At 41.7% G+C, this 26683-nt stretch overlaps 1 protein-coding gene across 8 annotated transcripts in view; it reads left to right on the top strand.

Moving 5' to 3' along the window:
- Positions 1-26683, top strand: part of plch2a (phospholipase C, eta 2a) — a 181352-nt gene that overhangs the window by 18766 nt on the left and 135903 nt on the right. For 5 of the 8 annotated variants that reach the window (XM_061903123.1, XM_061903122.1, XM_061903128.1 and 2 more), the window contains exon 1: positions 23577-24274. The exons of 2 other annotated variants lie outside the window; for them this stretch is intronic. In XM_061903123.1, coding sequence (XP_061759107.1) covers positions 23998-24274 — 277 coding nt within the window. In that variant the 5' untranslated portion in view covers positions 23577-23997. Of the gene's footprint in view, positions 1-23576; positions 24275-26683 lie in introns of those variants that run through there. One more of the 8 variants, XM_061903127.1, reaches the window with a different exon arrangement.

Here is a 26683-nt window from a genome sequence, read left to right as displayed (position 1 = left end):
AGACTTGTGGGAAAAAAGGAAAGGGAGTACTTTGACACACGTTTTATTTTTTTTTGGGTCCAATTTTGTTTTTGCCTCGTTCTTGTGAGAATCCTGCGTATGACTCCAGCTATCAAGGACTAGCTGCACCACCTAGTAGCATCTTTAATAGGGAATCCAGACCAAAGGGTGATTGCAAATACATTTTTAATATTTGCCACCCATCTTGAGGAGTACATCGGGTTAATGGCCATTGAAGCATATTCAACAAAGTATTCACTTATATGAGCAAATCTAGAAAACCTTTCCTATTTGTGGTGCAAAAAAAAAAAAACACCACAAAAAGTCAACACACATAATACAACCCGCTCACTGAACTTTGTGGATGTTATAAAACGTCCCAAAATTACATGCATTAAAATCCATTAGAGTGTATGATGGGAACAATTTAAAACCTTCTCTCCACAATACTGTGTCATCTGTTTCTTTTTCGGACTCATCAGGTCAGTAATGCATTTATAACACGATTTTCAGTGGACGAGTAAGTGGATGAGGTGAAAACTAACCTCATTTAACTGAATTGAATTCATATTTATGTTGTTTTTTTTGTTGTTGGGTTTTTTTTGCAACATGACTAGGGAAGGTTGTTTGGATTGTGGCAACACAATTTATTTTTTTGGGGTCCAGGTCTTAGAACCGTGCAAATTTTTAAACATCATTTCCAATTTTTTTCGTGCGGAAAAAACGAAGGGATTAGCTGACACAAAAATGGCTAGCGGTAATTGATATCTCCATACACAGTGTGGAGCCGCTCCCCTAGAGCAATAATCCTCCATTAAACTGTATTTCTTAGAAATATTATTATCACTGGAGGACAAGGTTAATCACGTTACACACTGAGTAAGAAGAAGGATGCTAACCACTAAGCTAGCGTGAAACAAGAGAAGAAATAAGTGCTTAGTAAAGTTTAGAAGTGTAGATGTTACAGTGCAGGGGGAAAAGTAAATATATATATATATATATATATATATATGGTAGAAAATATATATATAAATATATATATTATAAATATAGTAGAAAAAATATATATAAATATATATTATATATACATATATATATATATATATATATACATATACATATATATATATATATGGTAGAAAAAAAAATAAATACAATAAAAAAAATAAAAAAATAAAAAATATATATATATATATATACGTACATGTCCATGTTGTGTTCCTGGACCTAGCAAATACCTTTGGGTCGGTTCCCCATGATCTCCTCCGGGTGGAATTCCAGTATTTCAATGTCCCGGATTCCATAACTGATCTTATCACAGGCTATTTCCAGGACCTACAGCTATGCCTGACAACTGGTGAGTGTACCACAGCATGTCTGCGACTTGATATAGGAAAAATGGCAGGGTGTACCATCTCACCTCGTGCGTTACAATGGCTATGGAGGTCATCATCCGAGCCTCTGGGTGGGTGGTAGGAAGTCAAAAGAATAAATCAGGTCTTCGTCTCCCACCCATAAGAGCCTATGTGGATGATATGACCTTCCTCACCACAATCAAGGCGTGTGCTAGGTGGATGCTGAACAAGCTGCAAGAAAATATCCAATGGGCCCAGATGAAATAAAGCCAAGCAAGTCCAGAAGTATTTGGGTGGTGAGGGGAAAGCTGATGGAACATTGATTCTGTGTGGTTGAGGAGGCTTTACCAACAGTGTCTAAGAAGCTTGTCACGAGTCTTGGACGTTGGTATCATGCCATCCTCAAAGACAAAGGTGGACCAGGTCAAGTAGGATACTATAATTGGCCTTGAAAACATCGAGAAGACCATGCTCCCTGGCCGGTTGAAGCTCTGGTGCCTCCAATTTGGGTTACTACCGGGTTAATGTGGCCTCTTACCATTTACGGGACGGCATAGCTCGTTTGGTAGAGCGTCTGTGCCAGCAACTTGAGGGTTGCAGGTTCGATTCCCGCTTCCGCCATCCTGGTCACTGCCGTTGTGTCCTTGGGCAAGACACTTTACCCACCTACTCCCAGTGTCACCCACACTGGTTTAATTGTAACTTAGATATTGGGTTTCACTATGTCAAGCGCGTTGAGTCACTAGAGAAAAGCGCTATATAAATATAATTCGCTTCACACACTTCACGACGTACCATCCACAAAGGTAGAAACGTTGGAGAGGTGGTTAGCTCATTTGCTAGGAAGTGGCTGGGTCTTCCCCAATGCTTCAGTAACATCGGACTGTATGGAAGAGGTGTTTTGGAGCTTCCTGATTCCAGCCTAGTAGAGGAGTTTAAGTGTGCAAAGGTAAGGCTGGAAATGACGCAACAGAGTTTTGTTACCCATGTGTTGCCCAAACAGCTCCTACTGTACCTTGGTGACCGGAAGGAAATGGACTACAGCGGCAGCTACTCTGCAATTAAAGGAGGATCTTAGGCACACAGACGTCATTGGCCTTGTGCAGCAGGGGAGAGGAGTCCAACCAGGTTCTGAAGTGTCTAGTAGCCACGTTGGAGGCCAGAAGAGTGAAGTTCAATGCCCTGCCTCCGCCAAAATTACATCATACATTCACAAGAGAGTTCATCCGAGAAGGTGCAGAGTCAACCAAAGGCCATATACCAGACATAGGCCAGCTCGGAAGGGCTCGTGACTGGAAAATGCCGGTTGATCTGGATCAAAAGCTCTGCTTCCCTTCAGAGATAGCCAGATCAAACCTCAGACCGGACCTTCTGCTCTGGTCCTCCTCACTGCATTTCGTGTACATAATAGAACTCACGCTTCCCTGGGAGGCTGCTGTGGGGGAGGCATTTGAACGCAAGAGCCTTACGTACACCGAACTGGCAGCTCATGCTGAGCAGAATGGATGGAAAGCCAAGGTCTGCCTAGTGAAAGTTGGCTGCCGAGGTTTTGTGGGCTGGAAAACCATCAGGCTGCTTAAGGACATTGGAGTTTGAGGCCAAACCCTGCAAAACACCATCAAAGCCCTCTCAGGAGCAGCAGAGACAGGCAGTCGGTGGCTGTGGGTGAAGAGGTGAGACACCATCCGGAGCTCTTGTAAGACCTACACCACATAATGGTTAAAACCAGAAGGGGGAATCACCTGGGGCTCCAGGTGTTACTGATTAGCCCTCTGGAGGTGTCGTGGGCCTATCATTGAAACACCAGTGAAGGAGGATGCCAACCTGATGACCCCAATGAATAGGTCAACCATCCCCCCACCTCCTCTCTGTCTCCCATTTTGCAATCCCACCCAAACCATAACCGCTTTGAAGCAGCTCTGAAGGAGGTAGCCTACTGTTACCACTCTACTCAGGTTATTTTGTATTATGGGATTGTTGCATGTAGTCCTAAAATTTAACTATATATATATATATATATATATATATATATATATATATATATATATATATATCCATCCATCATCCATCCATCATCTTCCGCTTATCCGAGGTCGGGTCGCGGGGGCAACAGCCTAAGCAGGGAAACCCAGACTTCCCTCTCCCCAGCCACTTCGTCTAGCTCTTCCCGGGGGATCCCGAGGCGTTCCCAGGCCATCCGGGAGACATAGTCTTCCCAACGTGTCCTGGGTCTTCCCCGTGGCCTCCTACCAGTTGGACGTGCCCTAAACACCTCCCTAGGGAGGCGTTCGGGTGGCATCCTGACCAGATGCCCTAACCACCTCATCTGGCTCCTCTCGATGTGAAGGAGCAGCGGCTTTACTTTGAGTCCCTCCCGGATGGCAGAGCTTCTCACCCTATCTCTAAGGGAGAGCCCCGCCACACGGCGGAGGAAACTCATTTCGGCCGCTTGTACCCGTGATCTTATCCTTTCGGTCATGACCCAAAGCTCATGACCATAGGTGAGGATGGGAACGTAGATCGACCGGTAAATTGAGAGCTTTGCCTTCCAGCTCAGCTCCTTCTTCACCACAACGGATCGGTACAACGTCCGCATTACTGAAGACGCCGCACCGATCCACCTGTCGATCTTGCGATCCACTCTTCCCTCACTCGTGAACAAGACTCCTAGGTACTTGAACTCCTCCACTTGGGGCAGGGTCTCCTCCCCAACCCGGAGATGGCACTCCACCCTTTTCCGGGCGAGAACCATGGACTCGGACTTGGCGGTGCTGATTCTCATTCCGGTCGCTTCACACTCGGCTGCGAACCGATCCAGCGAGAGCTGAAGATCCCGGTCAGATGAAGCCATCAGGACCACATCATCTGCAAAAAGCAGAGACCTAATCCTGCGGTTACCAAACCGGAACCCCTCAACGCCTTGACTGCGCCTAGAAATTCTGTCCATAAAAGTTATGAACAGAATCTGTGACAAAGGACAGCCTTGGCGGAGTCCAACCCTCACTGGAAATGTGTTCGACTTACTGCCGGCAATGCGAACCAAGCTCTGGCACTGATCGTACAGGGAACGGACCGCCACAATAAGACAGTCCGATACCCCATACTCTCTGAGCACTCCCCACAGGACTTCCCGAGGGACACGGTCGAATGCCTTCTCCAAGTCCACAAAGCACATGTAGACTGGTTGGGCAAACTCCCATGCACCCTCAAGAACCCTGCCGAGAGTATAGAGCTGGTCCACAGTTCCACGACCAGGACGAAAACCACACTGTTCCTCCTGAATCCGAGGTTCGACTATCCGACGTAGCCTCCTCTCCAGTACACCTGAATAAACCTTACCGGGAAGGCTGAGGAGTGTGATCCCACGATAGTTGGAACACACCCACCGGCCCCCCTTCTTAAAGAGAGGAACCACCACCCCGGTCTGCCAATCCAGAGGTACCGCCCCCGATGTCCACGCGATGCTGCAAAGTCTTGTCAACCAAGACAGCCCCTTAGCATCCAGAGCCTTAAGGAACTCCGGGCGGATCTCGTCCACCCCTGGGGCCTTGCCACCGAGGAGCTTTTTAACTACCTCAGCGACCTCAGCCCCAGAAATAGGAGAGTCCACCATAGATTCCCCAGGCACTGCTTCCTCATAGGAAGACGTGTTGGTGGGATTGAGGAGGTCTTCGAAGTATTCCTTCCACCTATCCACAACATCCGCAGTCGAGGTCAGCAGAACACCATCCGCACCATACACGGTGTTGATAGTGCACTGCTTCCCCTTCCTGAGGCGGCGGACGGTGGTCCAGAATCGCTCCGAAGCCGTCCGGAAGTCGTTTTCCATGGCTTCCCCGAACTCTTCCCATGTCCGAGTTTTTGCCTCCGCGACCGCTGAAGCTGCACACCGCCTGGCCTGTCGGTACCTGTCCACTGCCTCCGGAGTCCTATGAGCCAAAAGGACCCGATAGGACTCCTTCTTCAGCTTGACGGCATCCCTCACCGCTGGTGTCCACCAAGGGGTTTTAGGATTGCCGCCCCGACAGGCACCAACTACCTTGCGGCCACAGCTCCGATCTGCCGCCTCGACAATAGAGGTGCGGAACATGGTCCACTCGGACTCAATGTCCAGCACCTCCCTCGTGACATGTTCAAAGTTCTTCCGGAGGTGGGAATTGAAACTTTGTCTGACAGGAGACTCTGCCAGACGTTCCCGGCAGACCCTCACAATGCGTTTGGGCCTCCCAGGTCTGTCCAGCATCCTCCCCCACCATCGCAGCCAACTCACCACCAGGTGGTGATCGGTAGAAAGCTCCGCCCCTCTCTTCACCCGAGTGTCCAAAACATGAGGCCGCAAATCCGATAACACAATTACAAAGTCGATCATGGAACTGCGGCCTAGGGTGTCCTGGTGCCAAGTGCACATATGGACACCCTTATGTTTGAACATGGTGTTTGTTATCAACAAACTGTGACGAGCACAAAAGTCCAATAACAAAACACCACTCGGGTTCAGATCCGGGCGGCCATTCTTCCCAATCACGCCTCTCCAGGTTTCATTGTCGTTGCCAACGTGAGCGTTGAAGTCTCCCAGTAGGACAAGGGAATCACCCAGGGGAGCACTTTCCAGTACTCCCTCGAGTGTTCCCAAAAAGGGTGGGTACTCTGAACTGCTGTTTGGTGCATAAGCACAAACAACAGTCAGGACCCGTCCCCCCACCCGAAGGCGGGGGGAGGCTACCCTTTCGTCCACCGGGTTGAACTCCAACGTACAGGCTTTGAGCCGGGGGGAAACAAGAATTGCCACCCCAGCCCGTCGCCTCTCACTGCCGGCAACGCCAGAGTGGAAGAGGGTCCAATCCCTCTCGAGAGAAGTGGTTCCAGAGCCCTTGCTGTGCGTCGAAGTGAGTCCGACTATATCCAGCCGGAATTTCTCGACTTCGCGCACTAGCTCAGGATCTTTCCCCCCCAGTGACGTGACGTTCCACGTCCCAAGAGCTAGCTTCTGTAGCCGAGGATCGGACCGCCAAGTGCCCTGCCTTCGGCTGTCGCCCAGCTCACAATGCACCCGACCTCTATGGCCCCGGCTATGGGTGGTTAGCCCATTGGAAGGGTGACCCACGTTGCCTCTTCGGGCTGTGCCCGGCCGGGCCCCATGGGAACAGGCCCGGCCACCAGGCGCTCGCCATCGTGCCCCACCTCCGGGCCTGGCTCCAGAGGGGGGCCCCGGTGACCCGCGTCCGGGCGAGGGAAATCAGGGTCCATGATTTTTCATCTTCATAAAGGTCTTCGAGCTGCTCTTTGTCTGATCCCTCACCTAGAACCTGTTTGGCTTGGGAGACTCTACCAGGGGGCTTTATGCCCCCGGACAACATAGCTCCTAGAATCATTGGGACACGCAAACTCCTCTACCACGATAAGGTTGCAGCTCGGAGAGGAGTATATATATATATATATATATATATATATATATATATATATATATATATATATATATATATATATATATATATATATATATATATATATATATATATATATATATATATATATATATATATATATATATATATATATATATATATATATATATAAATATATATATATATACATAAATATATATATAAATATATACATATATACATACATATATATATATATACATATATATATATACATATATATGTATATATATGTATATATATATATATATATATATAGTATATCCGTATATATGTATGTATTTATATATGTATATATATACATATATATATATATATATATATATATATATATATGTATGTATATATACATATATATATATAATTTTTAAGAATTTCACCACCAAATCGCAATTCTTAATTCTTATATATATATATATATATATATATATATATATATATATATATATATATATATATATATATACAATTTTATAAGAATTTCACCACCAAATCGCAATTCTTAATTATTTTTTCTTTTTTTAATGTTTTTGGAAAATTATGAATTATTTAGAATCGGGATTAATAAGAATTGCGATTCGCTTGTGAATCAATTTCTTTGTGCATCCTAAGTAATCGCAACCGTAATTGTCCACATTCAAACGATCCCCAACCCTGATTGCACATTGTTGAGAGAAAAAGGTTGAGCCAGTGTACATTATCATTTAGAATGCAACCATATGTGTACTTTGTAAAATAAATATATATTAGACTGACATGTGACCATAGAGTGTACTGTACAATAGATTTGTGCCATAGACTGATATTTTCTGTGTTCATGCAGAGGTTGATGTGATGTTCCATTTATTTATAGCTGCCAAGAGGGAGTTGATCTCTCTCTCTCTCTCTATCTCTCTCTCTCTCTTTCTCTCTCTTTTTCTCTCTCTCGCTTTCTCTCTCTCTCTTTCTCTCTGCCTCTCTCTCTCTGTCTCTGTCTCTCTCTCTCTCGCTCTCTCTTTTTCTGTCTCTATCTCTCTCCCTCCCCAAAAGCACACACTCTAGCCCTCATCCTTTCCCGCCCCTTCGTGCTCCATTACACTGAGTTTATGCATCTTTTTTAGACTTGCACTCTCTCCTGCTTTCAGCCTTTTTACTCCCCCCACTCTGCATGATTTCACAAGTTCTAAAACTTGGAACAAGTTCCACGCTCCTTGATTTTGAGGGCAGCTGGACACACACATTCTATTCTAAGCTCGTGGGTTCACTTATTGCACTCATTACAAGCTTGATTATCACAGACTGGTGGTTAGAATCTCTGTGTGGAGTTAGCATGTTCTCCTCGTGTCCAAAAAAACACATGTCTTTTAGGTGAATCGGAGACTCTGAGTTTGCATAGTTTAGTGTAATTGTGGGGCAATTAACTGAAATGCTAACACGTTGCGGCAATTAACAAAGTGCACCACTCTTTTGAGAAAATGAGCAAAAAAAAGCCACCATACTAATATGTTAGTAGTAATATGGTTGTTAAAGCTAAGGTGTATTTCTGCAAAATAAGTTAAACAAAAAAATAGCTAGCATTCTAACCTTTAACATTTGTTAAGGGACAAACTATAACTGAGGTGTATTTCAACAAAATTAGCTTAAAAAACTAGCATGCTAATAGCTACAATGTGTGAAATAACAATATAAATCTGAGGATGTATTCCTGTAAAACTAGTTTAAAAATAAAAGCCAGCCTGCTAAAAAATAGCATATTTGAAGTAGCCAAATATTGTGTATTCCTGCGAAACGATCTAAAAAAGCTAGCAAGCTATCAGTTAAGATGTGCAAAGTGACACACTATAAATCTGAAGTGTATTTCTGTAAAATGAGCTAAAGAAAAGCCAGCATGCTAACAGTTAACATGTGTGAAGTAGCAAATAACTGAGGTGCATCCTTGCAAAATTAGATTTAAAAAAGCCAGCATGCTAACAATTAGCACGTGTTTATAAACAAAATATTACTTTGGAGGTATTTTCCTACAAAAATAGCTAAAAGCTACCCTGCTAACAGTTAGCATGTTTGAGGTAACAACATATAACTCTCAGAGGGATTTCCTGCAAAATGAGCTAGACAGCTAGCCTGCTAACAGTTAGCATATGTGAAGTAACAAAATATAACTCTGAGGTGCATTGTTGAAAAAAGGAACTACAAACGCTAGAATGCCAACATTTAGCATGTGCGAAGTAACAAAGTATAACTCAAGGAGTGTATTCCTGCGAAATGAGCTAAAAAGCTATCATGCTTACAGTTCATATGTTTGAAGTAACATTATATAACTCTTGTGTGTAATCTGTAAAATGACCTAAAAGCTAGCATGCTTACAGTTACCATTTGTGAAAAGACAAAATATACCTCTGATGTGTGTTTCTGCAAAATGAGCAGAAAAGCGAGCATGCTAACAGTTGGCATATGTGTAGTAACATAATATAACTCTGATGTGTTTTCTCACAAAATGAGCTAAAAAGCTGGCATGCTCTACAGTTAGCATGTTTAAAGTAACACAATTTAATTCTGATTTGTATTTCTGCAACATGACCTAAAAAGATAGATAGATAGATAGATAGATAGATAGATGGATAGATAGATAGATAGATAGTTAGATAGATAGATAGATAGATAGATAGATAGATAGATAGATAGATAGATAGATAGATAGATAGATAGATAGATAGATAGATAGATAGATAGATAGATAGATAGATAGATAGATAGATAGATAGATAGATATGGCATTAAACAGTTGGCATGTGCGAAATATCAAAATATAACTATGTGTATTCCTGCAAAATGAGCTAAAAAGCTGGCGTGCTAACAGTTAGCCAAGTGACATAATAGGTCAGGATTTTGTATTTCAAAGTTACTTAAAAACCTCACAAACAGAATGTTTACAGCACAAATGTAGCACAGTCTTAAATTTAAGCACTGTCAAAGGGTTAAAATATTAAAGTCAATTAATTGAATCGCACTCGTTGGTAGTCAACCCATAATTAATTCGGTATAATCGCAGGTCAAGAGTTCAGTTTTTTTTTTAGCCAAATGCTCGTGTACTTGAGATGTTTTCAACATTTTAATTCAATAACAGACACAGAGGAAGCATTCAGCACCAAGGACAGCGAAAAAAAACTCACTTTCCTCACAAGATTTGCTCTTTATCCAGAAAAGACAAAAACATAAATATATGAAAATATTCATGACAAATTCCTGACTGCATTGCCTCGCTCATTAACCGTAATCAGCCTTGGAGGTCGACCATGTGACCACTTTCCCCATCAAGTTCTGGTGCACCGCACTGATTGGCCAACTTCATGCTAAATAGCTTCTTTCACAAGAGACGACACAGTGGAGGCTGAAATTAATCCTTTTCCTCCATTTTACTTACTATACTTATTATTTCATGCATATTGTCTCAAATACATCTTGTGTACACATGTCATGAACTGTACAAAAAACTAAAAGCCAGTTGATTTTATGGTTAAAAAAAAAAAACAGCGCCTGTAAATTTTAGAGTAACAATTCTGGTAACTCAATCGCCAGAATTTAACCTTAATGAAAAAGTGGTGGGCAGCACAGCCCGGTGGAAGAGGGTGTGTCTGTCTCACAATACAAATACAGTATCAATAGAATACTGTTCAATCCTGCGCTCGGGATCTTTCTGTGTGGAGTTTGCATGTCCTCCCCGTGACTGCGTGGGTTCCCTACGAGTACTACGGCTTCCTCCCACCTCCAAAGACAAGCACCTTGGACAAGGATGATTGGCAACGCTAAATTGGCCCTAGTGTGTATATGTAAGCGTGAATATTGTTTATCTATCTGTGTTGGCCCTGCAATGAGGTGGTGACTTGTCCAGGGTGTACACCGCCTTACTTCCGTATGCAGCTAAGATAGGCTCCGGCACCCCCGCAACCCCGAACGGGACAAGCGGTAAAAAACGGATGGACGGATAAAAAGTGGTGCTGTTGTAACTGTAAAAACAATGACCATGGATTTTACAGTACAAACTAGCAGCTTAGTCGCCAGAATGTTACCATAAAAATACAAGTGGTGTCATTGTTGCACTCACAGTAATATAATACATGGTAAAAGCAATGACTGTAGATTTTACAGTAAAAACTGGTCGCTCAACGGACAGAATTTTACTGAAAAAAAAAACAGTTTTTCCATTCATGGTAAGACACTGTAAAAAAAAACGTAAATTTGACAGTTTTTAAAAAATGGCGGCTCAGTCGCTAGAATTGTATCTTTAAAATAACAGTGGTACCCTTTTTCAATTCACGGTAAGGCACTGTAAAAACAACAACTGTAGATTTTATGGTTAAAAAAATGGCAGCTCAGTCGTCAGAAATGTACTGTAAAAATAAAAGTGTTATCGGTTTTCTTTTTCAACTTACAGTACCACTAATGTATTGTAAAAACAATGCATATTGATTTCACAGTAAAAAAAAAAAATAGCAGCTCATTTGCCAGAATTTTACCGCAAAAATAAAAGCGCTGCTGTTTTTCCGTGTACTTTAACGCGCTCTTAAAACATAGGATTAAGGATGAATGTGTATTTCAAGACATTTACATTTGTGGGAAAATTGTGGGGGAAAGTTAAAAAATCGATTTAAAAATAGTTAAATTAACCAAACATTTACCTCTGCAGACCACCTGTGGTCGTGGAAAACCAGTTAAAAAACATCTGAGCTCGAGTTTTATATTTGTATTAAAAAAAAAAAGATTTAGTGTACATGTATATGTATATGTATTTTCCGATGCGTACGCGAATGCAACAGAGTGCAAACCGGCGGGGAGTTGGCGAGCTCCCTGCGTGATGATGTTACCCACTGAACTGAACGGACGTAAAACCGCCGCGTTATGGCGGCCGTCGCTGGTGTCAGCATGGCGCAAGTTCAAAGTTTACTCCGACAGAGGCAACAATAGTGCCGCGATGATACTGCTGCGAAAGTCTACTTGTCCGTGACCTGGTCCAAAGTACGACGACTGCACGCCGAGTCACGTAGTTGCGGCCTACTGTACGAAAACAGCGTATCAAACTATTGCTTTGGGCAAAACAACTCCAAGCCTCGTGGTCACGGTGAGTTTATTATTCGTGTAAGTATATTTATTTTGTATTTTGTATGAGCCAAGAAATGGTGCATCAATAATGTTTTACAGGAAGTAAGAGATTCTGTTCAACGACACTGACGTCCATGCAGATAACGGAAGTGATCGGATACTGAGGTGTGATCGATACTGAAGTGATCGATACCGACGACACCAGATCATTTTGCTCTAATATCGATTCTCAATTTAAAATAGCGATTATTTTAATACTCAAATTCCATCCATCCATTCATTTACTACCGCTTGTCCCTTTTGGGTAATTAATTTGAGATAATGTATATCTAAGGTGTTCATTTTTTCCACTGAGGGCACATACTGAAGTATCAAACCATGCAAAGCCTATTTTGATATTGTCCTGTTAAACATAACACAAAATATATGTAATCATCCATCCATCCATTTCCTACCGCTTATCCCTTTCAGGGTTGCGGGGGGTGCTGGAGCCTATCTCAGCTGCATTCGGGCGGAAGGCGGCGTACACACTGGACAGTTGCCATCTCATCACAGGGCCAACACAGATCGACAGATGATGTATATATAAAATGTATTTAAACATTCATGGCTCCTCTCAAGTTTGGTCCTGGGGACCCTGAAGGGTCTCAGTCATATTTTGTTTTATTTATACAATGTTTAAATCTCCAGAGAAACTTGAGATAAACTATACGGGGACGGCGTGGCGCAGTGGGAGAGTGGCCGTGCGCAACCCGAGGGTCACTGGTTCAAATCCCACCTAGAACCAACCTCGTCACGTCCGTTGTGTCCTGAGCAAGACACTTCACCCTTGCTCCTGATGGGTGCTGGTTAGCGCCTTGCATGGCAGCTCCCTCCATCAGTGTGTGTGAATGTGTGTGTGAATGGGTAAATGTGGAAGTAGTGTCAAAGCGCTTTGAGTACCTTGAAGGTAGAAAAGCGCTATACAAGTACAACCCATTTATCATTTATCATTTATACTTGAGATTAACTATACTGTTGGTATAAAGTATCCTTTAAATTATATTTTATGGCAATTTTGTCATTTTTTTTTTTTTTTTTACAGCAAAAGCACAAAGTATTCTATATTCACTCCAAACATATTTTAAAGTAGAATTTTTGTTGTAAGAAATGGGAGCATTGAATATGTCGATAATTAATAACATGGATTTTGATTCATTACTATTTTTTGAAGCAATGACAGTTTAAAATAAAAGTGCATGGAAGCTTTGTGTTAAAGTCAATATGGCTACTTTTTTTTACCTATTTGCTCTTCTATTACACTTTTTTATGTTTTTTTCTTCTTTAATAGTACAAAACCCAAAAACAGTGAAGTTGGCACGTTGTGTAAATCGTAAATAAAAACAGAAGAGAATGATTTGCAAATCATTTTCAACCTACAGTATATTTAATTGAATACACTTCAAAGACATAATACTTAACGTTTGAACTGGTCAAACCTGTTTTTTTTTTAGAAAAATTAGCTCGTTTGGAATTTGATGCCTGCAGCATGTTTCAAAAAAGCTGGCACAAGTGGCAAAAAGACTGAGAAAGTTGGGGAGTGCTCATCAAACACTTATTTGAAATTATCCCACAGGTGAACGGGCTAATTGGGAACATGTGGGTGCCATTATTGAGTATACAAACAGCTTCCATGTAATGTTCAGTCTTTCACAAACAAGGATGGGGCGACGGTCACCACTTTGTGAACAAATGCGTAATCATATTGTTGAACAGTTTAAGAACACCATTTCTCAATGAGATATTGCAAGGAATTTAGGGATTTCACCATTTACGGTCCGTAATATCATTAAAAGGTTCAGAGAATCTGAAGAAATCACTGCACGTAAGCAGCAAAGTGGAAAAGTGTTCTGTAGTCTGATGAGTCAATATTTCAGTTTTTTTCGGGAAACAGTGGGCGTTGTGTCCTCTGGACATTTGTGATGGTATGGGGGTGTGTTAGTGCCCAAGGCACGGGTAACCTACACATCTGTAAAGGAATTATTAATGCTGAAAGGTACATACAGGCTTTGGAGCAACATAAGTTGACATCCAAGCAACGTGTTTTTCATGGACGCCCCTGCTTATTTCAGCAAGACAATGTCAAGCCACATTCTGCACAACGTGGCTTCGTAGTAAAAGGGAGCGGGTACTAAACTGGCCTGCCTGTAGTCAGAGCTGTCTCCCATTGAAAATTTGTGGCACATTTATGAAGCGTACAATACAACAAGGGAGATCCCGGACTGTTGAACAACTTAACTTTTACATCAAGCAAGAATGGAAAAAAATTTCACCTGAAAAGCTTCAAAAATTGGTCTTCTCAGTTCCCAAACGTTTACTGAGTGTTGTTAAAAGGAAAGGCCACATAACACAGTGATAAAAATGCCCCTGTGCCAACTATTTTGCAATGTGTTGCCTCCATTAAATTCTAAGTTAATGATTATTTGCAAAAAAAAAATAAGTTTCCCAGTTCGAACGTTAAATATCTTGTCTTTGCAGTCTGTTCAATTGAATATAAGTTGAAAAGGATTTGCAAATCATTGTATTCTATTTTTATTTACGATTTACACAACGTGCCCACTTCACTAGTTTGGGGTTTGGTTTTTTTAGAATGTGCCAGGGACCGATAAAAATTATCTGCAGGCCACAAATGGGCCACAGGACGCATCTCAGATTTCTCTGATAAATATTAACAGGAACACAGCATAAAATAACTAAATCATTGAGATGTTGTCAAAGGGAATCACGATTGACAGGAATTACTTTTTCTTACGCCTAGTTAGGTACATAATGTGCAATCAAGAAAATTACTGGTAATTAAAATTAGTATCTCCGTAGTATAAAACGGGAAGTGTATGTAACCTTTTATTGTAGACTATTTGGAGACACTACATGCAGAGTTGAATATACCCTGTTTTGCAGACTATAGAGCAGGACTGTCCAAACTATGGCCTGTGGGCCAAGTGCGGCCTGACAGTTTATCCAATTTGGCCCGCGAGACGTCATGAGTTCAATAAAGAATTGCATCAAATTATTCTGATTTCCCAGGTGGTCTCTGAAGGTTGCAGTTTTGCTGCTATCTTGTGGACAATGTGAGTAAATCCGATCAATGAGCCTTGATTTTATTTTGGAACAATAGCACAGCATTTTAATACCGTGTATGACACAATCCAAACCACCTTCCTTAGTCATGGTGCAAAAAAACTGTGGCCCCAAGTCATAATGTTTGCACACCCCTGTAATAGAAAACAAAGAAAAATATTTTCCATATAGTAGCCGCACCAGTCTATAAGTCGCAGATATATACGCTGTGAAATTAGTTATTTGCACAGAAATATTTAATACATGTTTATTGTTTCTAAACGGTGTCTTTAAAAAACAACTGATCAAACAAAACAGGAGTCATCGTCATAGATCCACTAGCTGCTGAAGCTAGCTCTCCAATCCGATAAACAGACTTAATAACTCTATGGTGACGTTTTGGTGAATTTACTGAGGAATTTGTGGGACTGAATCAATACAAAAAGAATGCCATTGTAAGTTGATAACACTAACACAGACACTCGTAAACGTCTTAGCATTTTCGCTAATGCATACGATGCTAGCTGGATTATGGAAACACTCCTACAGACATCACACATGGGACAGTTCAGAAAGTACAAATTATATTATAAAACTTACAAACGTTGCTCCGAGTGATGAATGAAGTAGAAACGCTATGGACGGTGTTACCTACAGTTCAAGGCATTAAAACAGTACATTTTCAACTTGCAACATCTGTGAATTTTTCCAAAACATGTCGCCACAGCACAAACAATAACACATGTTTTTTACTTGAGTTTAATGAAATCTGCTGAACTCAAAATATTATGGGACTTGCTGAAGAAAAATCCATAAATTAGCCGCACCGTTCTATAAGTGGCAGGATTCAAAGCGTAGGAATGAGTAACGGCTTCCATCCATCCATCCATTTCTACCGCTTATTCCCTTTCGGAGTCGCGGGGGGCGCTGGCGCCTATCTCAGCTACAATCGGGCGGAAGGCGGGGTACACCCTGGACAAGTCGCCACCTCATCGCAGGCCCAACACAGATAGACAGGCAACATTCACACTCACATTCACACACTAGGGCCAATTTTAGTGTTGCCAATCAACCTATCCCCAGGTGCATGTCTTTGGAAGTGGGAGGAAGCCGGAGTACCCGGAGGGAACCCACGCATTCACGGGGAGAACATGCAAACTCCACACAGAAAGATCCCGAGCCTGGATTTGAACCCAGGACTGCAGGGCCTTCGTATTGTGAGGCAGACGCACTAACCCCTCTCCCACCGTGAAGCCGAGTAACGGCTTATAGTCTGGAATTTATAGTAAGTGAGAAAACGCATTCAGTGCAAAATAACAACATTTTTTTGTTTTTGCCTGTAATTGTATATTTTTGAAGATGATTCCCCAAAAGTAGCAACACTTTAAATACATTACTTTTTTTTATATATATTGCCGATACCAGCCTGAATTCTACACGTTATCGGATGCGAAATGAAATCAGTTGTATGGCACCTGACTAGTGCATATTAGTTGTAAAAGTAAGTAAAGAAATCACGGCGGAGCTGAAGTGCTCATAGTCTTTCTCTTTCCAAGAGGAGCCTCTGCTGATCCGGATCAGTCCTCAGTATTTCAGCTCAGGTCCTCTCCTTAATCATAGATAACTCAGAGGGAAGGTAAAGCCTCGTTTTCCACTATCTGGTGACACAATCCTTAATTGGCCTAATCACATTAGTGTTACAGACGGTGCTAATGTTCCACTCGGACACTATTTCCTGCAGCACCGATATGGCAGTGTGCTTGGAATGGACCGAGTCATCATCGCCAGCACCACTAATGCCTTGGTTTTGATGCTTCAAAGTGTTTGTGTGTTTATTTGGGTCATCATTTTTGGCTTTGTTTTAGTTTAATGGACTGCACACTTTGTTGTTTTTGTGTATGTCATAAGATCATGTCTGAAAGCCCGCAATAATTTACCTTAAAGGGGTCATCTTTGGCTTGTTTTCGACATTTAAAACACTTCCTCGTGGTCTACATAACATGTAATGGTGGTTCTATTTATGACGTGATTCCACGTCGACTGTGTCTTCTCCCCGTCATGTTTATTACATTAGGGGAAACCCTGTGGTAGTTTCCAGAGAGAAACCTGATGGTGGAGAAACTTTCCACACATTCTCCATTTATGAGGATAGGGTTGTGTCTCTTAAAGTCCACCATACTCCATCACGTCCCCATTGATGATAAGCTCCACCCCATGTTTGTAGAACAGAGCGTTGGTTGGGTGGAACGTGGTGCAGTCTGAGGTGTACAGGGCGTACAGAAGAGGGCTCATTTCACGGCCGTGGGGAGAGACCGTGCTGAGAGGGAGTGTTGGCTGATGCTGGTGGCCAAGTTTGACATGCTGAGGGCGGTTTGTGAGGAACGGTTTTATCCAGCAGCAGGCAGAGGCGAGGATCAGTAGACCAGAGAGTTTTGAAACAAGAATGTCTAGGATGATGGTCTTAAAGGCTGAGCAGTAATCCGCAAAGAGCATCCTCACGTAGCTCCGTTGAGTCAGCGCCGTGTGTTGTGTCACAGCGATGGCGTGCTCCCTCGGTCTGTTTGCTTGCTTTGTGAAATTGTGAAATTCCGGAATTTGGCTGCAGACGAGTGGCTTGAAACATTTCACGACTACAGACGTCAAAAATACTTAAACTGGTGTGAGCTGGCTTGGTCGGGTTTGTTCTGGGAGACGAAGTGTGGAGTAGACAATCAATCCATTCTTCCATCTACTCGGAGGGTCTTTTCTTGGGACACCTCGCTTATTACAAGGCTAAACTAAAGTTCTCCACTAAGGGGTCAACAGAAACTAGGGCTAGGCAGTATGGCTGAAAATTGTATCTCAATATAAGTGTTCTATATACTGTAACATTTGATATTCTTATGACCTATCAAAAATAAAATTAAATGTAAGCATTTTAATTCAAATTAAACCTTTTTCTGATTATAATCCCTCAGCTATCAAGGCAGAAAAAAATGTCAACACAAGCATGGAAAACACTCCAACAATGTAATTGAAATAGTAAAATTACTTTGAACACTAATAATAAGCTCTTAAAAATGAATAAATATTTAAGATATGCTTCATAAAGTGTAAGAAAATAGTGCAAAGTGTGAAAATGTAAATAACTATTTTCTGCTGGTTTAGTGCCAAGAAGTAAGTTAGTAAGTCACAGCTGTGCTCTAATGGGTGAGCACTGCTAAGGTGGTGTGGTTTACAGACGACATTGGTCTGACTACAGTCAGTTTAAAAAAAAAAAAAATACAAAAAACTGGCACAACTTCCTATTTTTTCGCCAATTTCTTCATTTTGACTTTCTCTTCTCATTCCGTGCAAAGAATCAACCACGAGACATCAAAATTGTGCAACCAAACTTGATAGTTGATACTGATTGGCTGTTAGCGTGTCCCTCCCACTTTTAAGCGATTACGTCCTGCGTTGTTCGGTGACTAGAGAGCGAGCGCCTTTGTTCATGCAACTAACCTTGCTTTGCAACTTCCGCTTTCTTCTTACAAAGAAAGAAAATAATGGAACGTTTTATCGAACGCATTTGTATTGATATTGATTACTTGTCTGTTGCAAAATATATTGATATTTTATTATTGCCCAGCCCGAACACAAACACATAGTATGTATGTGAAGGGGTCAGGTGGAATATGAACCATTCCAAATGAGTTTATATTAGTCACAAGTTAAATAGTAGTCCAAACTTATGTAGTATAGTATACTCATATCGTTGTCGTCAGCGATCACTCGAAACCAAGGCCAGGGTCCAATGGCATGGAGACCAAGACAATTGGCCCATCTTTGCTGCAGTCTTCTTCCGCCTTTGTGACCGTTGTGGAGCTTCTCTGCAAACATCGTCCCCCCACTCCGCCGTTGAGGTCTTTTTTGACGAGGGAGACGCGCAGACTCCAACATCACTTCTTTGCTGTGGGAAGATGTATCCGATAACAAGGGAAACCCAGGATGACCGGCACCTCCTCACAGCTGCAGGAGGCTGCCGGAGCTCTGGTCTGTTAGAAGACCACTTATGGTGCACCTACCAGCACTTGCGTTTCTCTCAGGGTGTGCTCTCCTAGCCTTTTGTCTTCCCAGACCAACCCACGACGCAGCGGGGCACTCATATAGTTAACCCTACACTCAAGTAACCCAATGTAGTAGCCTTGAGTGTACTGTTCATGACAGTACTGACTTGGAGCCCAGAGGATCTCCCAAGCACCATTGCTATGGCACCGCAACACGACCATAATGAGGAAATAAAGTGCATCAAAAAGTTTGTCTACTGGATTGTTTTGCAGTGTTTCTTGATGATAAATGCAAAACAGGGGTTTGTAATGCGGAAAGACGTAAATATGTCTGGTGTTCAAGTTAGCATTTAAGTTAGCCAGCCATCTTGCTTATTCAGGAAATGAGCCTGATCACAGTGAGTTGTTGATAACGGTTTTTGAGATCATCAAAATTTGAAACGGTAGCACTAACTTACCTCGGTTTATCATTGTAACCGCAATTGTTACACCCCAACCACAAACTAATATAAAACATAAGATAAATACATTTAAGACATAATTATGACTTAATTTAACACTTAATTTAGGCAAACAATTTAGAATATGCTGAATTTATTTTAATTTACATAATCCACATCGTTTTTTTTTTTTATATTGAAATCAGAATTATTATTAGATGGTGTTTCAGAGAAGAAAAACATCTGAAAACTAATTACCATATTTCCTTCAATTGCCACAGGGCATATAGTATGCGCCTGCCTTGAATTAGTGCCGGGTCAAACTCGCTTCGCACAATAATTAGCACATGCTTAGTATTACCGTCTGGTCACATCCCCTGTCGTCATTTTCAAAATGGAGGAAGCTGATTTCAATCCCGGTAATTATAAATCACATAAAGGGAAGAAGATTAAGAGCTATTCAGTAGGATTTAAGGTTACATCACACTCAAAATTTTACTGCATGCTTTTAATAAGTGCCGGATTAAGAAGAGGTTTTAAAATAATTAGCGCATGCTTACTTTTACCGCATGCCTTTGGTAAGCGCAGGAGTGAGAAGAGGTTTTAAAATTAATTAGCGCCCTGGCCGCAATTCAAGGAAATACGGTAGTTCCACTCTGTTGAATCCGCTATCTGACAAAAGACAAAAAGGTGGTGAAATATATTTTGTGACATCAGCAGTGAAAAACCTTTCCAATTCTCTTGTTACTTTTACAAGAGTCCAAGTCATATATCGACCTGGCTCATTCTGCCATTTTGTGTGGTCATCTTCCTCCAGAGCCCTAATAGTTTTTGACAGTTTTCAACGTGCTCAGACTAGCACATTGCAACCTGACCTGTTTCAGTCAACATTTGATGCTCGTGGCACATTGTGTGCTGTGCCCGTTTAAGACGCCGAGGCAAATGCCATGAAAGGGGTGAATTTGACGAACAATGTTACCGGCTAACAATGCACATTCATCGAGGCACGTTTGGCGCGATATGTGATAGCAATATGTATCGCCATCAGGGTTGTAACAATAAACTGTAATAATTATAACCGCAAAACTCCCGACTGTTAGTATTACCGTTTTAAATTAAATTGATGAAAAAAGGTGGCATGGCGTATTAGGTAGAGCGCCCATATCAGAAACCTGTGGGTTGCAGGTTCACTCCCCGCCTCTTTACATCCAAACTGTTGCCATTGCCTCCTTGGGCAGGACACTTCACCCTTTCCCCCAGTGCCACTCACACTGGTGAATGAATGATGAATGATGGGTAGTGGTCAGAGGGGCCGTAGGTGAAAACTGGCAGCCAAACTTCCGTCAGTCTACCCCAGGGCAACTGTGGCTATGAAAGTAACTTACCACAACCAGGTGGGAATAAATAATGGGTTCTCACTTCTCTGTGAAGCGCTTTGTTTGTCTAGAAAAGCGCTATATAAATCTAATCCATTATTATTTTTAAAAAACGTGACCGATAACTGCACTTTGAGGAACTCATGGACTGACTGGCGCCAGTTCGCTAGCCGAAATGCTAACATAAAAATGAGAGAAATAACATCTAAACCTATGTAAACACATTACTGTTAGAGCAACTAAGATATTCAGTTGTGCACATTGAACCTACTATAAGATGTGCTCTCTTAGCACAGAGTGATCCTTCTATATTCTGTGGAATACCAGATGGTTATTATGGTGTATTCAAGGACTGCTGAACAAAGTAGGACGCTACAGGACATGCCAAAAATAATACATATTGGCTACTAGACTTGAATTTTGAAACTGAACGCCTCAGTCATATACAGTAACTTGGTACTTGACCCATGCTAACTGTTAGCATCCTAACTTTTTACCTAATTTTGCATGCGTATTCATATTCATATAACTTGGTACTTGATGCATACTGTCAGCATGCTAAATTTAGCCTTTATAGCATTCAAGTTAGGCTTGCACACTTCAGCATCCACAAGCAATTTCTCCCGAAAAAGCATCTTCTATTTTTTTTTTCATGATAACTTGTGATTATTCCAAATTCAACAGTGTGATGAATTTGTCAAATGTATAGTTTAACAGCATTACTCATACCATCTTCATATTATATGAAGTCATTTAATTTTTACGATTTGCCATGGGCCAAAAAAAAACATACACTAAATGACGGATAAAAAGACAATGGTAAAGTAAACAAAAAGCAGCTGGAGACGACCTTGAAAAACAAATACATCAGTTTTATTGCTAAAGCATGTGTGTCAGGGGTTACAGTGACTCATGATAGGACTGTCAGTTAATTAATGTGATTAATCACAAAAAATGATCACTTGAATCATGTATTAATGCAGATTAATCTCACAATTGATTTTGACTGCACATGCCGTGGATGTTACCTGAATGGATTGTTATACGGTCGGTCAGTGATCAGGTTAATACATACGCCAGATGAATGAGGAGGGATGGGTAATTGTATTGTTTACATTTTAACCGACGTTGGTCAAAATGTGTAATTAAGAAAAAAAAATGCTGGCGCTTAAACATTGCCCAAACTGGTACTGAAAAAAATAAAACTTTAGGGATGTGAATGTGAACTATCATTTATGTTTCATACCTATTCTTTTGGTGATTTGAGTCCAATTTGGTACTAGATTCGACACAATTCTCCTTTAAATTCGCAATGTATTACTTGGTATGTAAATCACAATTAGGGCCATAAGATGAATCACATTTTAACAATTAACTGTTAGCATGCTAGTTATGCTTCAAAGTCACATAACTTGGTACTTGACACATTCCAGCTGTTAGCATGCTGACGTTAGCACTTTTATTTATTTATTTATTGATTTTTATCTTTCTTAAGTTTGACTTGCGCACTTCAGCATCCATACGCAATTTCTCCCAGAATTGTACATTCTAGTTTTTCCATCAAGTGTTTTAATACGGGATGTGTTTATTTTTTCGTGCCAATTGCTTGTATTTTGTCATGTGACTTCTTCCCAGAAGTGAAAAGCAGTGGTGGTCAACCAAGCCAAGATGGCTGTTGTGCAGCAAACAGCACATGAACTGAGTGCAAAAGAGGCTTGAATCTTCTTGAAAATAGCAAATAGGAATCCAACCATGCAATAGAATAGATCCGTCCTATACGTTATCACAAGAAGGTTTGTCGAGTGATATCAAGGATTATACGTCAGTTGCGTTCCCAGACATATGGAACAATTGTGCTCCAGTCATTATTGTTCACGACAAAACAGATGGAAACTTGGAAAAACTTATTTGTGTGTTAAAGATTCATTTCTGATTGTTTATCAAAATATCACTACAGATGTCAACATTGTGTATGTGCTGAAAGATTCATTTATGATTGTTGCCGATGGTAAAAATTTAACTCTTTTAGGTTTTGCTCACATTTGATTTATTTTAAGACACGCCAAGTTGGTGCTTTTTGAAACACAAACCTGTTTCAGAAATACTAACAATATCAATATAATACTTAAATCGGAAGTAATAAACATTAAAGTATATCAAACAAACCTTTAACGGAGTGATACCTGTAAACTCATCCATTCTTCGACTCTGCTCCTTTGGACTGGAGTGTCAGCTGCTTTTCTCATATTTTCCTAATATCTTGCACTCTTCCGACCTTTTTGATAACCTCTCGAGGAACTCTGAAGAAGCGTTTAATCCTTTTCGCGATTAAAACAATTTGTACAGCCGAAAACACAAGCACAGGGCATTTTTTTTTTCTTTGAGAGGCGCCTAGTACCCATTGAGAACAGAGCTACCTGACCACCACTGACGTCAGTGAAATTCAAGCAATAGAAAACAATTGGCCCTGAAGCCGCACGTTGCTTGCATCCGCTTTGTGTTTAATCCAAACCCCTTGATTGAAGGTATGATTTTTAAAGACGTGTGTGACTGCCAGATCTCAAAAGCAAACACTTAACAAGCATTCAATCAAGCTCAGAAGTCATTTATTCCAGACCTTGCCTCTTTACCTCCCTTTTTTGTGGGTCATTACATTTCACGCCGCTCATTTAGCAAATCTCCTCGACCGGGATTACGGCTCCAAGGGGATTTAGAATTTCCAGCCACACAGCACAGTCCCAGTCCCCAGTTCCGCGTCTCGTCTACCTGCTTAACACTGTCGCCCTTTCAGAAGCCCTTGGCGTTTTCTGCTCTCCGCGCTGATGGATGGCGGACAAAGAAACGATGATCCGGAATGGAGATAAATTGCAGATCGGAAAACAAACTGCTGCCTTTGTTTGTTTTTTTCCTGTGGGTCTTTGCGATGGAGGAATATTGAGGCGGTAGCAGTACAATAAGCAACAATAACATTACCGGATTATTGACCAACTGTTGATTCCATGCAGCCCGTGAAAGGAAGAGGAAGTTTTTCTTTAGACTTTCGTTTTTCCTCTTTGGAATTTACATTGAAGATGGGAGCCAACTTTTGGTGACTGAGCAACTCAGATAAAAGCCTCCTTCAAAACGGCGGACGAATGAGAGAATAATATCAAGTCGACTGCGGATCTGAGGTGTTTACAATGAGCGTTCACAAGAAGAGCAACTTTTTGTCCATCGGCCCGGTGTCTTCGGCCCTGATGTGTTCAGCTGTCGTGGCTACCGCCGATATGCCTGGACTCCCGGCCAAAGGAGCCTTCTCTGCAGAAGGCTTCAAAGACAAAGGCCAGGAGAAAGAGGAGAAGAAGATGGCAACACGTAAAAGCCAGACACAAAGCTGTCCATCCCGCGTGGTGGAGGACTTCTTCTGGATAGGCAGCAGCATTATGGCCTTCTCAAAGTGGAGACTTGGCTACATGGGTAAGATAGTCGGGTGACTAAAACATCCATGTTAGCTTTGTGTCACAGATGGGTCTGGGTTAGTTTTTGCCTCATCCTTCACTTGAAGGGTGAGTGAAGAATGCACTACAGACCTGATAAGGTAGCAAACTCGCGGCGCAAGTGCAAGATCTGGCCCGCCACATCTAATTTACGTGGCCCACGAACGCCTGGAAATAATGTTAATGAAATACCCTGTTTTCTCTTTCTAAATGCATGAAATTGCATTCATTATAGACTTTAATATTATCCAGTATGCCACAAATATTAAATTATAATACAGTAGAAGGGGATACAAATGGCCCGATTCATTGCAGTCCACCTGACACATCAAAAGTAACGAACACATCAATTTCACAGCTGAAGAAGCATGTGTGTCAGAGGTTGCAATGACTCAATTCATGCAATTAATCACGAAAAAAACTCTCATTTATTTTGACCGCACATGCTTCCTTCACATTAACTGCGGGTGGTTACCTGAATGTGGGGGTTGTTATATGGTCAGTGATCAGGTCAATACATACGCCAGCTAAATGAGGTGTACGGATGGGTATTGTAATGTTTAAAAAAAAAAAAAAGTGCTGGTGCTCAAACGGTGCTTAAAAAAAAGAGAAATCTTACAACATTATGTCCGATTTGATCCTAGGTTCAACACAATTTTAGATTCATTATCTGAAATATAATTAGCGCTGTCAAGGGCTTATAGATAATCACATTTTGATTGCCGTAATCGCGATCAAGCACAGTACATTACTTGCTTGAATAATGTAAATATGTTTTTTAAAAATACCCCAATATTTTGACACAAATGCACATTATCAGCATGTCATATTTTTTAAATGTTTTGTTTGGCGGCATAGCTCGGTTGGTAGAGTGGCCGTGCCAGCAACTTGAGGGTTGCAGGTTCGATTCCCGCTTGTGCCATCCTAGTTACTGCCGTTGTGTCCTTGGGCAAGACACTTTACCCACCTGCTCCCAGTGCCACCCACACTGATTTAAATGTAACTTAGATATTGGGTGTCACTATGTAAAGCGCTTTGAGTCGCTTGAGAAAAGCGCTATATAAATATAATTCACTTCACTTCACTTAATATACTTACTTACAATATTAAGTACCGTTTGGGTGTATTTTGAAGTTAAATTTGCCATCAAGAACACATACTGGCGCTTCACGGTGGCAGAGGGGTTAGTGCGTCCGCCTCACAATACGAAGGTCCTGCAGTCCTGGGTTCAAATCCAGGTTCGGGATCTTTCTGTGTGGAGTTTGCATGTTCTCCCCGTGACTGCCGGGTACTCCGGCTTCTTGCCACCTCCAAAGAACCTGGGGATAGGTTGATTGGCAACACTAAATTGGCCCTAGTGTGTGAATGTGAATGTGAGTGTGAATGTTGTCTGTCTATCTGTGTTGGCCCTGCGATGAGGTGGCGACTTGTCCAGGCTGTACCCCGCCTTCCGCCCGATTGTAGCTGAGATAGGCGACCCCAAAAGGGAATAAGCGGTAGAAAATGGATGGAACACACATACTGCTCATTTACTAAAGAAGCAAGCAAGTGTGCTAACTGCTTGCTAGTTTAAATGCTAACATGAATTGAAAGGGCTCATTGGTTGTTAGGGTTCAGAAATCTGTCGTGATCTGATTTCAAATATCAGCACACGGGTAAGACTGTGAGGATTTGAAAAATCTAGTTGCTTGCCGTTCCGTCTGACTACTCAAAAGGATGCAGAGGACATGCAGGTTTTAGGTACACTTTTATTGTACTGGTCATGAGGAAAGTTAACCTTTATCTTTTCATCGTGTCTAATTTGGTTTGATTCCTTTGAACTTATGTTGCCTACTTCATTTGTCCTGCTGCCTTATTGTCAGCAAATTACTATCTTGTCCACAAAGTCACCTGCGTGTGTTTGCATGCATTGGGTCCGCGCCATATGGCTCGGTTGCAATCCCTGGGACTTAACCTGGTGCCCTGGTTTAGTAGACAGTAGAGCAACTTAACCCGGCCCGTTTGGCTCACACTGGGACTTTGGCAAGCGCGCAGTCACACATGGGATCATCCCATCACAGAGACAACCCAGACTTACCTGGCCTTGGCCTCAGCAAGTTACCTTTTGTCTGTTTTCTGATGTTAAGTCTTTCGGTAGCTTTGGCAGCTGTGACCTACATTAGAACTAATGCGTGGATATAGGTAATTTCTTTTTATGTAGGTCTTCCCAAAGATGTCACGCCCATGGGGTTCATGTTTTGTTTTGGTCATGTTTGGTATGGTTTTTTGGACATTCAGTTCTTGTTCCTGCAATTCCTTGTTTATCTTATTTCCGTAGCTACTCATTAGGTTCCACCTTGTCTTCATGTCACGCCCCTGTCTTCATGTCTCACACCTGTTTGTAATCACC

This window comes from Nerophis ophidion, linkage group LG06 (assembly GCF_033978795.1).
Source record: "Nerophis ophidion isolate RoL-2023_Sa linkage group LG06, RoL_Noph_v1.0, whole genome shotgun sequence".
NCBI lineage: Eukaryota > Metazoa > Chordata > Actinopteri > Syngnathiformes > Syngnathidae > Nerophis > Nerophis ophidion.
Note: the sequence above shows the minus strand (reverse complement) of the source record. Positions and strands in the feature narration are given on the sequence as shown.